General features: G+C 44.0%; 1 protein-coding gene across 1 annotated transcript in view; it reads left to right on the plus strand.

Moving 5' to 3' along the window:
* The window catches only part of LOC141102839 (uncharacterized), a 58,168-nt gene that overhangs the window by 14,687 nt on the left and 26,332 nt on the right, over nucleotides 1–17,149 (plus strand). The window contains 2 exon segments of the mRNA XM_073591868.1: nucleotides 1,304–1,373; nucleotides 7,998–8,191. Coding sequence (XP_073447969.1) covers nucleotides 1,304–1,373; nucleotides 7,998–8,191 — 264 coding nt within the window.

Raw genomic sequence — 17,149 nt, forward strand, 5'->3', positions numbered from 1 at the left:
AGCCATGTGCTTATCCAAATATGGTATTAAAGTGATTGTAAGGGTCTGTTTTTGTGCAGCTCATTTTGCAGAGAGTGGCCCCGATCCTCCTCTTCTGGGGTCCTCCGGCGGCTCTCGCAGCTCCTCCCCACATCAGATAACCCCCCCCTAGTGGAAGCGCTCTCCCGAGGGGGTTTACCTTGCGGGCACGCTCCCGAGTCCAGCATTCGGCGTCCATAGCCGCCGAATGTATGACTCGGCCCCGGCGTCATTGGATTTGATTGACACCAGCGGGAGCCAATGGCGGCGCTGCTATCAATATATCCAATCAAGAGCCGAGAACCCCGGGCAGAGGCTGAGCGCGTTCCCGGCGGGTCAAGTTCCAGGGCTCAGGTAAGTAAAATGGGGGGAGGAGCTGGGGGGGTCTGGTCACTGATAAGTGTTCTTTCACCTTAATGCATAGGATGCATTAAGGTGAAAAAACAAAGGTTTACAACCACTTTAAATTGGTGATTAGTGTCGTACAAGGGGTACAGCGGTGGGGGTACCATCCTTACAGTGATGTTATTGTTCAGATAGGGCAGGTGCTGGGCACTCTCAGGGGATTTAGGGAGCTTAGCTCAGTAGACACACACAGGATATCGCCATGTGTTAGTGCAAGTAAGGTATTAAATTAGTGATTAGTGTCATACAAGGGTACAGCCATGGGGGTACCATCCTTACAGTGCTAGTATTGCTCAGACAGGATAGGTGGGGCAGTTGTTGGGAGCTCTTGGGGGGGATTTAGGGAGCCTAACTCGGTATACAAATGGGATGACGCGGTGTGTGAGTGTAAGTGAGATATTAGTGATTTAATATCATATGAGGTACAGTGTGAGGGGGATCATCATAGTAATGATCAGAAAATGGCCAGTTGTAAGGAGCTCTCAGGGTATTTAGGGAGCTTAGTTCACTATACACACAGGATATCGCCATGTGTTAGTGCAAGTGAGGTATTAAATTAGTGATGGGTGTCATACAAGGTACAGCGATGGGGTAACCTTTTTAGTGATAATATTATTCAGACAGGGGTAGGTGGGGCAGTTGTTGGGAGCACTCAGGGTATTTAGGGAGCTTACCTCAGGATACAGCAGTGTGTTGGGGCAAGTGAGGTCCTATATTAGTGGTTTGGTAGCGTTTTTAGCAGTTATCTCATTGCTCAGACAGGGGTAGGTAGATAGTTGTTGGGGGAGCTCTTAGGAGGGTTTAGAGAGCTTAGTTCCGTATACACAAAGGTTGCGGCTTTGTTTTTCCATCTTCTCATTGTGTTTTTTTTCTCCCACAGATCCTGTGCGCGCTCAGAAGTGCGCACAACCTGCCGGAGACCAGCGTGAACCTCATCGGATACCTTCCAGGTGAGTGTACAGTTTTCTGCCAGCTATTAGATTGAAGTGCAACTGAGCTGAACTGTCCTCACGTAGTGGGGGGGGTCTTTGGGCAGAAAAATATAACTTCCTAGTAGAGCTGTACGATTAAATCGTCAAGAATCGTTGTCGCAATTTTTTTTTTTTTGCCCGTTGCGATCTTGACAAGTGTTTCACGATTCTTTCTATGCAAAGATTTCTCTCTGCTCTTCTGAAGCCACAGCCGTTAAAAAGAAAGGAAGAAAAAAAAATTGTCAGTCTGCCAAGAATCACAACATTCTTTAACAGTGGAATTTAAGTCTAAACATTGTAACAATTTGTCAAAGGAATAGACTTGTGTGTGTAAATGAGGGAAGTTTAACCACTTAAACACTAAACCTTTTTCTGACATTTGTTGGTTTCAAGTTAAAATCTTCTTTTTTTTTTTTTTTGCTAGAAAATTACTTGGAACCCCAAACATTATATATATTTTAGTAGAGACCCTAGAGAATAAAATGGTGGTTGTTGCAATATTTTATGTCACACTGTATTTGCGCAGCGGTCTTTCAAATGCAATTTTTTGGGAAAAAATTACTTTAGTGAATTTTAAAAAAAACAAAAAACAGTGAAGTTAGCCCAATTTTTTTGTATAATGTGAAAGATTTTACATCGCGAGAATCGTCATCTTTTTATTCTAAGCAAAAAAATTGTGATTCTCATTTTGGCCAGAATCGTGCAGCTCTACTTCCTGGTGAAGTAATATTATAACCGTAGGGGCCTCATTCACAACGGAACGCCTGCCTTCAGCTTTTCTAAAGTGCAGTTTCCTTGGAAGTGCAAACAACTTATTTATGCTTCCCAGATCACTTTTTCCTGAGCGCTCAGAATTCTATTTTTCTCTCAACGCCACTAAATTGATGGCACCTAAGCGCAGGTAAAAAAAAAAAAAAAAAAAATCATTGCTTTTTTTCTTTTTTTTATATGCTTTTAGAAATGTCCTATATAAACATAGGTTTGGCAGTGCCGGTGTGAATGAAGCCTAAAGCTTCAGAACATCTTGGGAGTCTCTTCTTCAGACAGAAATGGTGCTCTATGAAAGCAAAAAATTTGCCAGAAGAGACCGGGGCTGGATTTGCCATTAAAAGTTATTAAAAAAATAAAAATATTCTTTTACTAAGGGGTAAACTGCTGCAGACAGGAAGTGCAGACAGCTGCAGGTGCCATGTACTTGCAGCAGCTTTCCAAATCTTTCTGTCACTTTCAAGGACCAAGGACAGATACTCTTGGCACATGAGGGTAGTTTTGGAATGACATCGGGGCCCCGCCCACACACATTCCCATTGGCCTATCATTAGGAATGCACAGGAGGGGCGGAATAGTTAAGTAGAAGTATAGGCAAAAGTTTTATTTTTTTCATTTTGTATAGAGTAAGGGAGGGTAGTAACTAGACATGTGCAATTTGTTTATTTCCAAATTTATTTATTTTTTTAGTTTTTTAACAAATTTTTGACAAATTCGTTAATTCCGAATTTTCAAATTTCCGAAAATTCGAAATTTTGGATATTTCGGAAATTGGAAAATATAAAAATAAGAGAGAATTCAAAAGAATGAAAATTCGAAAATCTGAAATAACTAATAATAAATATTACATTTTAGGTATTGGAATTTCCTTTCAAATTTGGCTATTAGTGAACGTAACGAATACGAATTTATCCCAAGTTACGAATTATCTGAAATATCGAATGCTGTATGAAAACGAACGTAACGATCTAATAATAATAAATAATAATAAAAAAACCTTTTTATTATTCCATTCCATTTGTTTAGCTGCGGCATTCGTTATTTCGGATAAATTTGTATTCGTTACGTTCACAAACACAAAAAATTTGAAAGGAAATTCCAATACCTAAAATTTAATAGTTATTACGTTTATTTTGAATTTTACCGATTCTCTTTCTTTTCGAATTTCCGAAAAAAGCAAAAAAACGAATGAAACAAACGAACAAATTTTTTGTCAGTGCACATGTCTAGTATATCAGGTTATTTCTCGCCATTTGTGTCCCTTTGCGGAGATTTCCCTTCACTATCTGTTCCATAGCCAAACAGGAATTGATGGAATTCCTTGGGGACCCCCAGGTTACCGGAACTAGTGTCCCCATTGGAAGAATTCCTCTCGCTAAAAGAATAAAGTTTTGCCTTTTTAGTTATACTTTAAACCCTCTCAGTGCTGAAGCTTTGATTTGGCCATGAGAGGAAGGTTGGGCCGTTGCTGTAGGTAGGCGCCATCACTTCTGCTTGCAGCAGTTTGCCTCCTTTTCTCCTAGTGACCATCGCATTTTATTTAGTATTTTCCTGCCTCTGCTATAGCCCAGTATTGTACTGTGTTTGCTATCGGCAGAGTCTAGAATAGGACAGAGATGTACAGGATGAGTCCAGGAATCCCCCAGCCCGCCTACTGCTGTGTCTGATATAACGCTACCAGTCTTCCTCCAGATATGATGAGAAAATGCCAGAAAATTGTTTCCTCAACTGCTGCTATTAAAGCGTATTATAAATAATACTCTTGCAGTGATTGGTTGTTCCTACTATTGACTGTCTGATAATGTTAATGTGGCTCATGTACTCTTAATTTAGATATGTGCAGGAAACATTTTTACAGAATGAAGTGGACTAAATCACTCCTTGTGCAAATTCTGAATGTGACGGGGTTGTCAAAGATAATAGTTCCTCTAAGGGACTCCCTGGAGATAAAACAACTCCTAATTTATCCTGCTGTAGACAAGTGTTGCAAGTCTATAGCCATGATGACATTTGGAGAGGGGCATGGATGTAGACAGTTGGGGGCCCCCCCCCGTTCAGACCTGTCTGGCCCGTTTAAAGCAGAAGCAGAAGTAGATGTACCTGTTCTCTAATCGTCCGCGTCCCTCGCCGGCATCTTCTCCCCAGGTGCCGCTCTTCAGGTAGCTCCTCTGGCCAGTGCAGAACTGCCTACGGTAGCTCATGTGTGGGTGTCAGTCCCGACACACGGGGACCCGTGCCGGTAATGTAAGCTGATCTGTGCATACCTAACTCGGTTGTACATATCACTGAAGACTGCAGGCAGGCAGTAGGTAGGTGTCTTTTATTGCAAAGGAGACCATTGCATGTCTCTCCTGCAATAACCTTCCTGCTCGTTTTTTTCCAAATAAGCCTTTAGTTCCACGTTAACACTGACTGTACGCATACAGGTGGCAACGCAGCAGTTGGCCTTTATGCTGTACTGCCCCATATATGCGTTTGGCCGGCCTTGCTGTGGTTTGTTGCGTTTGTCGCTTTCAGCTCCCAGTCACTGTTGACTATCAGGAGCTGGTAAGGCCGGTTCCTAAGAACGTCATCGGATGATCGGGAAGCCCCATGTATATCCTCCTAGTAACGATCTCTTCGGCTCCTTTCACATGGGGCAGATTCCATTCCGTTCAGCTGGGGGTCCGCTCACAGATCCCCCCCGCTAAGCAAAGCGGACATGGACAGAGCCCTCTCCGCTCTATGGGCAGCAGGAAGTAGACAAACTCCTCTGTCAGTTTACACCCTCCAATCCTATCCGCCTCCTTTTTTTTTTTTTTTTTTTTTTTTTGAGGACCAGATTGGATTTGGAGGTAGGCAGGGTTGTAAACCAACACAAGTCCGTTTACACCTGCCTGTCCATAGGAATAATATAGCAAAAAGTGCAGCGCAATAAAATGTGTATACCACAAAATATTAAAATGTAAAAGTGCAAACAATATCCATGATGTAAACCATAGATATAAAAATCAATAAAACAGTCAGTAAAGTGCACAACAACAATTGACATATTGGTTATTTTTTAATCAATTGTTGTGCGCTTTACTGACTGTTTTATTGATTTTTATATCTATGGTTTACATCATGGATATTGTTTGCACTTTTACATTTTAATATTTTGTGGTATACACATTTTTTGCACTATTGACATATTGGTTATTTTTTAATCAATAGTGCAAAAATGTGTATGCCACCAAATATTAGGATGCAAAAGTGCAAGCAATATCCATGGTGTGAACCATAAGCATGAAAATCAATAAAACAGTCCAGTAGAGTGCACAACAGCAATTGGTTAAACAAATAACCAATATATCAATAGTGCAAAAAATGCGAAATGTCCATATTGAAATGAGTAAGTGACTTGAATTCATAAACAATAGTCCTGGTGTGCTGTGAAGTGATTCGTTCATAAATAGTGGGACATGAAAAAGATTTGACCACGTGAGACCACCACCACAGATATACAGGAGGCTTACCAGAAAGCCAGTTACCGCCCTTATTCGGGGGGGGGGGGGGGGGGGGTCATACAAGGCTTGTTGGATCTGAGATCCTGTTGGAGACTCCAACCCTCCACAGCCCAGCGCTCCAGTGAGTGGGGTGGGGGGAGGCCCAAGCAGACAGCAGTGACTGACAGTAACCAGCTCTCCGCTCAGGGAGCTCTGTGAACCCGAGCGATCGGTGGTGTTTGGTCGGTCGGTCTTAGAGCCAGTGGGGGTTGCAGCATCCACCTAGGTAAGTATGATTCTACAATAAAGAACAATTCCCATACTTTTCTTTTAAAGGGGTTGTAAACCCTCAAGGTTTTTCACCTTAATGCATTAAGGTGAAAAACCTCCTGTGATGCAGCAGCCCCCCTTTTACTTACCTGAACCCGATCTTTCCAGCGACTGGGACGAGTACACCAGCTCCAGCCGGTGTCTCAGGTCCTGATTGGATAGATTGATAGCAGCGCAGCCATTGGCTTCCGCTGCTGTCAATCAAATCCAATGACGCTGGGGGGCGGGGTTGAGTCCGGCTGTCTGTGCCTAATGGACGCAGCAGCAGGACACGGGAGCACGCCCGCACGAGTGCCCCGAGGGAGAGCGACTCTCCAACGGGGCAGGAAAAGAAGAAAGATCCGGATGGCCACACTCCAATGAAATACATTTTTTATTAATATCAATCCATACAGCAAGGATAAAAGGAAAACTGCTGACGCGTTTTACACCGTCAAGCCAGGTGCTTACTGGCTTGGCGATGTGAAAAGCTTTAACGGTTTTTCTTTTATCCTTGCTGTAAGGATTGATAATAAAGAATTAAGATTTCATTGGAGTGCGGCCATCCGGATCTTTGTTCCTGCATATGGTTGCATATTGAGCCGCATTCACACCTGATGAGGGAGGAGATCCTTCGGAATCGGACACCTGGAGTAGGTCTTTCTTTGCTCTCCAATGGGGCACTTGAGAACAGGAGGATCTGGGGCCACTCTGTGCAAAACCAACTGCACAGAGGAGGTAAGGTAAACGTTTGTTTAGTTTTAAAAAAACAAAACAAAAAATCTTTACATATCCTTAAGACCCCTTTCACACTGGGGCGCTTTGCAGGCATTACAGCGCTAAAAATGGCGCCTGCAAAGCACCCTGAAAGAGCCGCTCCTGTCTCTCCAATGTGAAAGCTCGAAAAATAAGCAAAGTAGTGCACCTAGCATAAACAAAACTATCTTGAAATTAATAAAAAGCAGAAAAGAAGGGCAGACAGTAAAACATCTGATGTCATCGAACATTAGTGGTCGTTGTAGAAGAGTCCTTTTATATTGGTGGTAAGTGGAAAATGACGCCCTTGGGTTTGGTGGTCAGTGTAGGCAGGATAACATTTACTCATTGCCCAAGGAACCCCTGGAAACCTCAGGAGGAACCTCAGACTTTCCATAGATCCCTGGTTGAGAAACGCTGGCCCAGGGTGTCCATGCCGCTTAGGGGAGCTCCTTAGGTTGTTGCCTGAATGATGACCAGTGAGGAATTGCTCAGGGAACCCCTGGAAACCTTAGGAGGAACCTTAGACCTTCCTCGGATCCCTGATTAAGAAATGCTGGCCCAGGGTGTCCATGCCACTTACAGGAGCTCCTTAGATTGTTGCCTGAATGATGACCAGTGAGGATTTGTTTATTGCCCAAGGAACCCCTGGAAACCTTAGGAGGAACCTTAGACCCTCCTTGGTCCCTGTTTGAGAAACGCTGGCCCAAGGTGTCCATGCTGCTTCCAGGAGCTCCTTGGGTTGTTGCCTGAATGATGACCAGTGAGGATTTGCTCATTGCCCAGGGAACCCCTGGAAACCTCAGGAGGAACCTTAGACCTTTCATAGATCCCTGGTTGAGAAACGCTGGCCCAGGGTGTCCATGCTGCTTACAGGAGCTCCTTAGATTGTTGCCTGAATGATGGCCAATGAGGATTTGCTCATACATGGAAATCATTATCCATAGCGGCTTCCCTCACACCATTCACAAACCTATTTTATTTTATTTTTTTCTGCTCTTGCCTTTAGAACAGATATTGATATGTACTGTTTTGTTCTTCAACTTCAAGGTTTTATATTTTATTTTTTGGTATCCGAGGTAATGCAAAGGTCTCCTAGATGTCCATTTTTCTTGTAGATCTCAGTCCAGCTCTTTGTTCAAACATCTTTCTGTATCGTAAATTTTTAGTTTGCATGTATTATGACCCTAAGGATCAAATGATTTGCTATGTTTCTTGGGAGGGCTGTGTATTTTTATGACTGCTCCTGTTTTCTTCATGTCATACTAACTGGCGTCCCGTCTGTATCACATGCTGTCCCCAGGTTACAGCCTCGGCTCTGTCTGCGTGGAGTTTTCCCTCGTGGAAGAGGCCGTCGGATGCATGGAAGCCAACAAGGTTGCTTTATCCACCGGTTCAGCGCTGCTGTGGAAGGATGGACAGGAGGGGGGGGAGGGGGCGGGGAATGAGGGAGATGGGGGATGGGATTCAGGTGGCACTCGCAGAGGGTTAACAAGTGTGCTGGGGCACCTGTGACTGGTGACACACTTGTGTATCTTTTGTGTGCCACGTACTGAACATGCGTGTGGTGGAAGCACACGGCTACACACTGCCTGTGTCTGTGGCTGCAGAGTTCTCCATGACGTGCCACCAGGAAACGGCTTTGTGCCTTTACAGACAAAGTAAATGTGGGGGGGGTGGGGGCGGGGTAGAGAGGGAACCATCAGCTAAAGTAGCATTAAAGGCCAACTCCAGCCTTAATAAATAAAATTCTATTTTATTTATTCTGCATTAGGATAAAAAAATCCGCTCACTGCAATACTCGCCTACTGTCCGGCGCTGTCCCTAGCAGACACTCTTCTTCCACTTCTCAATTGAATGACATCCAGCGTCATTCAACTCGCTTTCTGTAAGCCCAGGCTGTCCTAGACACGCCCCCATCACTCCGCCCGGGCTCACAGTCCATAAGATGGCGCTCACATGACACAGCTTGAGCGCCATTCTACCTAGCAGTGAGGACCACTTAAAGTGGTATTAAACCCTCCTCCTCTTCTTCCTTTTTTTTTTTTTTTTTTTTTTTTTTTTTTTCCATGCATCATTTTATAGTAGACTGTTTCTTTACAGAACGTCTCCAAGTCACTTACGAATTGTTTTTTTATAAAAGCTGCTCGCTCTGTATCTCCCAGTACCACTTCCCTGAACTTCCAGTTGGGGAGTGTGCAGTGTAAGCGTCACACAAAGAGGTCAGATGTCTTTTATTATCCTCGGCACCATGAAAGCCAAGCGCATGCATGGCCAGCATAGAGTTTCTGCTGGTGTCTCTGTCTCCACAGCCTTTTTTTGGAGCCACGCCTTTCATGGGGGAGGAGCAACTTACAGTCTTAAGCCTCCAAATCGGCCTGTTTTGTGTTGGCTCATAAAGCATCAGCACTTCGGGGCTGCAATCCGGGCTGGTAGTGCCTTCATAAGTGTGTCTACAGCGGGGCTCTGAAAGGGACCTCTGCAGGGTAAGGTAGTCGCCCTAAGGCCTGATTCATAAAGGGCTTCAGCTGGTATAAGAGCAGTGTGAACAGCAAGCTTTTACAAAGCATTTGCAGAGCTTTCAGCGAGTTTTGTTGTAGCTTTTTAAAGTACCATTTAGCTCTAGTTTTGTAAATGTTAAACACGGATCCTAATGGGAGGGTTGGTTGCCACTCTAAGACCCCTTTCACTCTGGGGCGTTTTTAAGGCGCTTTAGCGTTAAAAAAAGCGCCTGAAAGAAGCCTGAGTGCTTTCACACTGGGACGCTGCGCTGGCAGGGCGTCAAAAAAAGTCCTGCAAGCAGCTTCTTTGCAGCGCTTTAGGAGCAGTGAATACACCGCTTCTAAAGCGCCCCTTCCCATTGAAATCAATGGAAAGCGCCTTGGCAGCTGCTTTTTGTGTGCGCTTTTAACCCTTTATTTGGCCACTAGCGGTGGTTAAAAGCGCCATGCTAGCGCCTGAAAAAACGCTGGTAAAGCGATGCTACTTTAAGCGATGCTTTACCAGCGTTTTTCGGGCACTGGCTGTGTGAAAGGGCTCTTAAAGCACTCGGGCTTTCACATTGGGATTGCAGATGAGGCTTCTTTCAGGCGCTTTTTTTAACGCTAAAACGCCCCAGTGTGAAAGGGGTCTAAACAAGCTGCTAGCAGGCTTTCAACAAGCTTCAAGAAGTGTTGAAGCCTGCTGGCAGCTTTCTAAGACCCCTTTCACACTGTGGGGCTTTTCAGGCGTTTTAGCGCAAAAAATAGCACCTGAAAAGTGCCTGGTATTGTGGAGTCCTAAAGTGCCTGAAAAGCGCCTCTCATGCCTCCCCAGTGTGAAAGCCCGAGTGCTTGGAGGGCGGGAAAAAAAGTCCTGCCAGCAGTATCTTTGGGGCGGTGCGGGAGCGGTATTTACAGCGTTCCCGAAACTCCCTGCCCATTGAAATGAAAGGGCACCACTGCTGAAGCGCCTGCAGAGTGCTTTGGCAGCGCCGCAACACGGGAAACAGTGGTAAAGCTCCCCGCTAAAATTAGCAGCGCTTTACCGCTAATGCCAGCAGCAACCCAAGTGTGAAAGTACCCTTAAAGTGGCAATTAGTAGGAGGCATGGCGAGTTTCATATGACTGGTGTGGCGGTGATCAGGTAATCGGACTGGTGACTGTATGTGAAAAAAATTGAAGTTTTATATTCAATTAAAATAATTAAAAAAAAAAAAACCAAAATATTAATTTAATATCTATCTATCTATCTATCTATCTATCTATCTATCTATCTATCTATCTATCTATCTATCTAGAGATATATCTCTATATAGATATATAGAGATATATCTATATATAGAGATATATCTCTATATATAGATATATAGAGATATATCTATATATAGAGATATATCTCTATATATCTATATAGAGATATATCTCTATATAGATATATAGAGATATATCTCTATATAGATATATATATAGATATAGATGTATATAGATATATCTCTATATAGAGATATATCTATATAGATATATATATACAGTAGATATATATACAGTAGATATATATACAGTAGATATATATCTATATAGATAGATATCTATCTATATATAGCTATAGATAGATATATTTATTATTATTTTTATATGATGACAATTACAGGCCTCTCTCATCTTTTTAAGTGGGAGAACTTTCACAATTGGTGGCTCACTAAATATTTTTTTGCCCCACTGTGTGTGTGTAAAATATATATATTTGAGTAGAGAGAGAGAGATCTATCTGAGCCTTGCCTGTGCCGCACCACCACAGAAAATGTCTTGTGGTGGGGCAGGAAGTGGTTAAAAGCTTCAACAAAGCTCACTGTTCGCACTGCTCTAATGTAAGCTGAAGCCCGTGTGAAGTGGACATAAATGGAGACGGAGAACTGAGAGAAAACTTAACGAGAAATAGCAGGAAAGTGATGGGACTGAAGGTAAACCTAGGAAGGGAGGAGATATGCTGCTCTGGTTCGCTTTTTAAATGGAGGGTTTAATAACACGTTTAATACCACAAAAAAAAAAAAAGGACCCCCACCCCACACATGTCCGGCTGGAGGAAACTTACATTTAAGGTATGTATTTTGAATTTTTATTTTGGGGGGGAAGGGGGCTCAGAATGCCGGAGTTGACCTTTAATATAAATGCAGGAAAAACAAAAAAGATCTTTAGAACAATTCAGTCTTCTTCTTTTTACGATTAACTGCCGATCTATTTCACATTTCATCTTGTGGAGCGATGTGTCAGATGGCCGATGAGGAACGCAATCATAATATCGGCCGTTTGTTCTTTGGTAGAGCGATGCCATAAGAGGCATTGAGCACAAAGCTGCAACCGTTTCCTTTTGTGTAGCAAAGATCCCGTCACAGCGACTCCACCTTCTGCTTTCTGGTGGCTGAAAGTCCTCTGGATTTATAGATCTTGTTCTTTCAGGGCTATTATATGATCTCTTCTCTCTAACAAAACTTACACCTCAGAGTCAGAGAAATGAAGGAATACACTTTGCCAGTAATTCTGTGAAAGGTTTGGCAAATTCTGTATATTAGTCGCTCCAGCACATGTAAACCCAAAAAAAGATAATTTCACACCCCATAATAAAGGAGATGTATGGCCAATGTTTTTTTTGGCTGTACTTCTCTCTGTGATCCACTGATAGCCTGAGCTGGCCGCTCCCGCCCCCCCTTCACAGCCCAGCGCTCCAGTGAATGCTGGAGGGGAGAGCAGAGAGTCGGTGACTGACAGTCACGGCTCTTTGCTCAGAGCAGAGGGGGAGAGCTGAACGATCAGCAGTGTTTGATCACTCAGTCCTCGCTGCAGAGCCAGCTGGGGACAGATGCAGCATCGGCTTGATGCTGCATCCCCCTAGGTGAGTATGATTGTTTTGGTTTTGTTTAGTTTTTTTTTTTTTTTTTTTTAATCCCAAACTTTTCTTTTAAAGCGGAGTTCCGCCAAAAAAAATAAAATCAGGTCAGCAGCTACAAAAAGTGTAGCTGCGGCCTTTTAATAATCAGACACTTGCCTTTCCCACGGTCAAGCAATGCGGGCGTACGAAGCCCCGCTCCTCTCCCCTCTCCTCTCCATGACCCTGGCATTCTTACTGTGGGCGCCCGGCTGTGGCTTCACAGTCGGGTACGCACTAAGCATACGCGAGCCGCGCTGCATACTGTGAATGGCCGGGCAATCTTCTGGGACCTGTGACGTGTCCCAGAAGATGGGAGGGAGGGTGGAAAGAGGTGAGCTTCCTTCCGGCGGAGCTCCGGGAGGAAGTGGGAGCTGGATGCCTCTAAAAAGAGGTGATCCCCCCACCCCACCCCAAAAAAAAATGACTTGCCAAATGTGGCATGTCAGGGGGTCACTGTCACTTAAAGCGGAAGTTCTATTTTTGGGTGGAACTCCGCTTTTAATGAAAAAAAAAAATCTCTACAGCTTTAGTCACATCACCTACCGGTTAAAGTAGCTCTCCCACAGCTGGCTCCTGAAGAAGTCTTCACTGCTAGGAGGCCCCGTCCTCTTCCTGATTCTGCCCCATTCACAGATTGTGTTACAAACAGTGTAATCAATAAAAACTTCTCAATGGCAGAAGAAAGACCCATGTGTCCCCATCAAACCATCTGCACTGCTGTTTTGCCTGAAGACCTCAAGCTGTTGACCATCGCAGCCTTTTGAAGTTCAGAGCCAGGAAGAGGACCGGGCATCCATTCACAGAATATTTCCCCGGGATCCAGCTGCTTGCACAACATGGGACATACTTCATTACAGGTAAGTGCAAGGCAGCTGGATTCCAGAGAAATCCTCCGTGTTGCATTGCAGACATCTCACAGGTTTATCTCCTAAGGCACCACAGTCCCAGCTTTTAGTGTATCTGCAGTACTCGTCTAGTCACATGAGGTCATAGCGGTACATCCTCCACTTTGTGGCGCCCTACGTGTCTGATAGATATGGAATTGCTGCTAAGAAGTACAAGACATATAGTGTATATAGTGGTTGGTCCCAATCACTATTGTTGCATAACAGACATGGTTTATTATATGAAGAGGATAACAATTATAGTGGAACCTCGGTTTGCGAGTAATGCGGTTAACGAGCGTTTCGCACAACGAGCACTGTATTTCTAAAAATCCTAACTCGGTTTGCGAGTGTTGTCTTGCAAAACGAGCAGGATTCAGGGGGGCGCCACAGCTGAACAGCGCTGATCGTTGGTGTTCGGAAAGGCCCGAGGACAGATCGGCTGACCTCTGCAAACCTCGGAAAGCCTCGTGAACGGAGTCTTTCCGAGGTCAGCCGAAGTCTCCCTCGGGCCTTTTCGGCCGTTTCCGAGGCTCTCCAGCGCTCCCTGCCTTTGGCCGCATGTGGTATTGCATCCCGTTGAAGTCAATGCGGAACTAATTATTTTAGTTTCCATTGACTTCAATGGGAAAACTCGCTTTGATATGCGAGTACTTTGAATTACGAGCATTCTCCTGAAACAGATTATTCTATAATCCGAGGTTCCACTGTATTTATATTGCTTATCTCTGTCCCACATACAGTTGAAGATGATGCACTAGTTGACACAAATTCCAGTTATAATCTAATGATCCTTATCATGCTGTTGGTTAAAATCCAATATACTTCTTTAACATAAGATAAATGAACAGTGAAAAGTAAGAGAAATTAAATGTCAGTTAACCGACCAGAGTAAAAGAATACGACATTATTAATCCTTTAGTTACAGTCCGATTATCACAAGCTATCCATGAACGCCTTCACGTTAGGAGCTGATGGTTCCATATGCTGTGGATACCACTTATTCCAGGAGCACCAAAGTTCAATAATCTTCTAATGATTACCTGTACTATATGCAAACTGTATTTCATATGCACTGTGTGTGTTTATTATTTGCAGGGTTTCTGCAAAGTTCAGAGGTGTGCTATCCTTCCAACGTCTGACTATATTAAAGCGGAGTTCCAGTACTCCTCGCCCCCTGACATGCCACAATTGGCATGTCATTTTTTTGGGGGGGTGGCTGGGTACCTGGTTTGGAGTGGGACTTCCTGTCCTCCTTCCGACTTCTGGCCGCCTAGGCGGCCCCTCCCTCCCAGCAATGTTCTGGGACACGTAACAGGTTCCAAAACATCGCCTGGCCATTGACGGAGCACGGCTCGCGCATGCGCAGTGCGTGCCAGGTTGTGAAGCCGCAAACTGTCACAGCCGGGCACCCACACTCACAATGTCGGCACCGCAAAGAGGAAGGGGAGAGAACAGAGGCTTTGGGCGGCCGCATCGGTGGACAGGTGAGTGTCTGTTTATTAAAAAATCAGCAGCTACACTTTTATAGCTGCTGACTTTTAATAAACTCAAAAACCAGTGGAACTCCGCTTTTAAGTCGAGCTGCTAAAAGTATATGAGATACTATTGTTCTCATTTTGGTTGGAATTAAGGCTTGGCCGTACATTGGGTCGAATTTCGAAAGAATTTTCTTTTGAAAATGTAGAAAATTTGTGCGTTTTGTGATCTGATGGCGCCACCACTGATTTCGAAATTCGGCCAACCAAGCCTTCAATTTCACCTTCATGTTGCTACAGAAAAGAATTTTCATGGCTGGGAATCTTCTATTTCTTTCCGGAGATATTTTTCTTTTCTTGCGCATGCGCATTTCTTTTTCAATTTACATTTCTCGCACGATTCTTCTTTCATTGATTTAGAAAATTGTTCGTTTTTGAAGAAAATTCCAACATGTCTGATTTTACTCAAATTCGATGGACGCACGAAAATCGGCTGGTTCGAAATACGAAGGAAAATTCTTAGATAAGATTTCCGAAAGAAAATTCTTTCCAAATTCGACCCAATGTATGGCCTGCCTAAGTCTATGCCTAGTGATTAGAAGTGCCATACCCGGGGAAGGTGTAACTTGTATGCCTATAACCTGCTCAATTATAGTGAAGATGCGAGCCCAGTATTTTTCAATATGTGGACAGGACCACAGTATGTGCGTTTTAGTGTCCTAGGCCCTCCCCCGCAGTTCCTCCAGCATTCCGAGGATAATCCATGAGCGATTTTTGATGTGTGATATGGGATAAGGTACCATCGCAACCAAATTTTTTTTATACAGTTCCCACAGGTTGGCACTTGTGCTAGATGCATATGTTATACTAAGGGCTTTTTTTCCATTGGTCCTCAGTGTATTCTTTCCCAAAGTCCCTTTCCCAGGCTTGTATGTTGGGTGTTTTTCTGAATACCTGTTTGTTTTGTAGATAATTATATATTAGTGACGTGCCTTTTGGTTCTTGTGTTAGTGGATGTGTAGTATAAGGCTACTTGCCCAGAGTAGGTAGGCGATTTAGCTTGTTGTCGTGTTTCGGTAAGTGGGAGATTTGGATATATTTACAGAACTCCGATGGGGGAATAGAATATACAAGTTGTAGCGCTATAAATGTTTTAAGCGCTGGGCCTACAAACAAGTCCTCCAATAGAAGAGCTTTGGTGGTGAAGAACCAAAAGCAGCGCTTGCGAGAAGCACCCCCAAAACGAGTAGATCGGACCTACAATGCACCTTTTTTCTTATTCGCGGTCTTTCCAGATGGCTGCTATGTGCACATTTTATTGTGTGGTGCTGGAACGTCTAGCATTGTCCCATTAGATGTGATTGTGCTGAAATCCGTGGCGGTGGTCCAACAGCTTTGTCAAATTTAAAGCTTATCTGAGGAAGATGCATCTGAAATTTGGGGAGGGGGGGGGTGCGCACATCTGTGACTGACACGTTGGATGGAGAAAAATCTACGCAATCCATGCAGACAAGACTGTATTCTGTGGTGCTTGCAGTCGTTCGGTATTCAGAACGTAAAGGGACCATAGTGGAGGATGACATTGCATGCTGTAAAAAAATACTATCACGGTTTCTTTGTGCGTCCTTTATTTCCAGTCAGCATAATTTTCCTCATTATTCCTCCTCCTGCAGTGTGAAGGCTTTCTGCGGTGTGTATCGGGAGAGGTAGCACGGAGAACGCAGTTACTCCATAGTTGCATGTTTCTTTATGGTTTCCCGATGGGGAGTAGTTCTGGGGACCGGAGGGATTTCTCTCCAGCTCTTTGTCCTGACATACCTTTATAGAGGAGATAGGACTTTTCTTTGGAATGAAAGTGTGTGTCATTGACCTTCAATGGAGGAAATATTGAGCTGAAAATGATCTGACGGCACATTATTCCGCATTAATTGTCTAGAGCCTCCATTCTCAACCAGGGTTCCATGTAACCCTAGGGTTCCTCCAGAGCAGATGTCTCTTAACTTTCTAAACAAAGGGCCAGTTGACAGTTCTTTTAGACTTTAGGAGGGCCAGAATGTGAACAGTGGGAGTAGATCATGTTCCAGCATCAGTGGAAGTAAACGATGACTAGGGCTTGGTGGTCAGTGGGAGTAAAGCAATTACATAGCACATGTGGTCAATAGGAGGAGAAATAGTGACGCATCATTTGCGTCAATAGGAGGGATAGTGCCCCATCGCGGGTGTCAGTGGCAGGAATTCTGCACCACTGTTGGTGTCTGGTAGGAGGAATAGTGCCCCAAGGGCCACATGAAGGCAACCAAAGGGCTGCTTTCGCTAGACCAGTGGTTTTCAACCCTGTCCTCAAGTACCCCCAACAGGCCATGTTTGCAGGTTTCCCTTTATCTTGCACAGGTCAGAGTCCATTGGCTTGGTATTTTGGACAGCTATTTTATCTAAGAGAAATTCCCAAAACATGGCCTGTTGGGGGTACTTGAGGAAAGGGTTGAGAACCACTGCTCCAGAGGTTGCTGGGGGTTCCTTGAGCAATTTCTGGCTCTCAAATTTGCACTAACACCATTGATATATATTTTTTTTATTAAGCTATATGTAAGGAGTAATTCTTCCGAATGACCACAAGTGTAAGGAGAATTCTTCCCACTGACCATCAGACTGTTGTATAGTGAGTTGTAGATATAGTAAGTTTTAGC

Source organism: Aquarana catesbeiana, linkage group LG07 (assembly GCF_042186555.1).
Source record: "Aquarana catesbeiana isolate 2022-GZ linkage group LG07, ASM4218655v1, whole genome shotgun sequence".
NCBI lineage: Eukaryota > Metazoa > Chordata > Amphibia > Anura > Ranidae > Aquarana > Aquarana catesbeiana.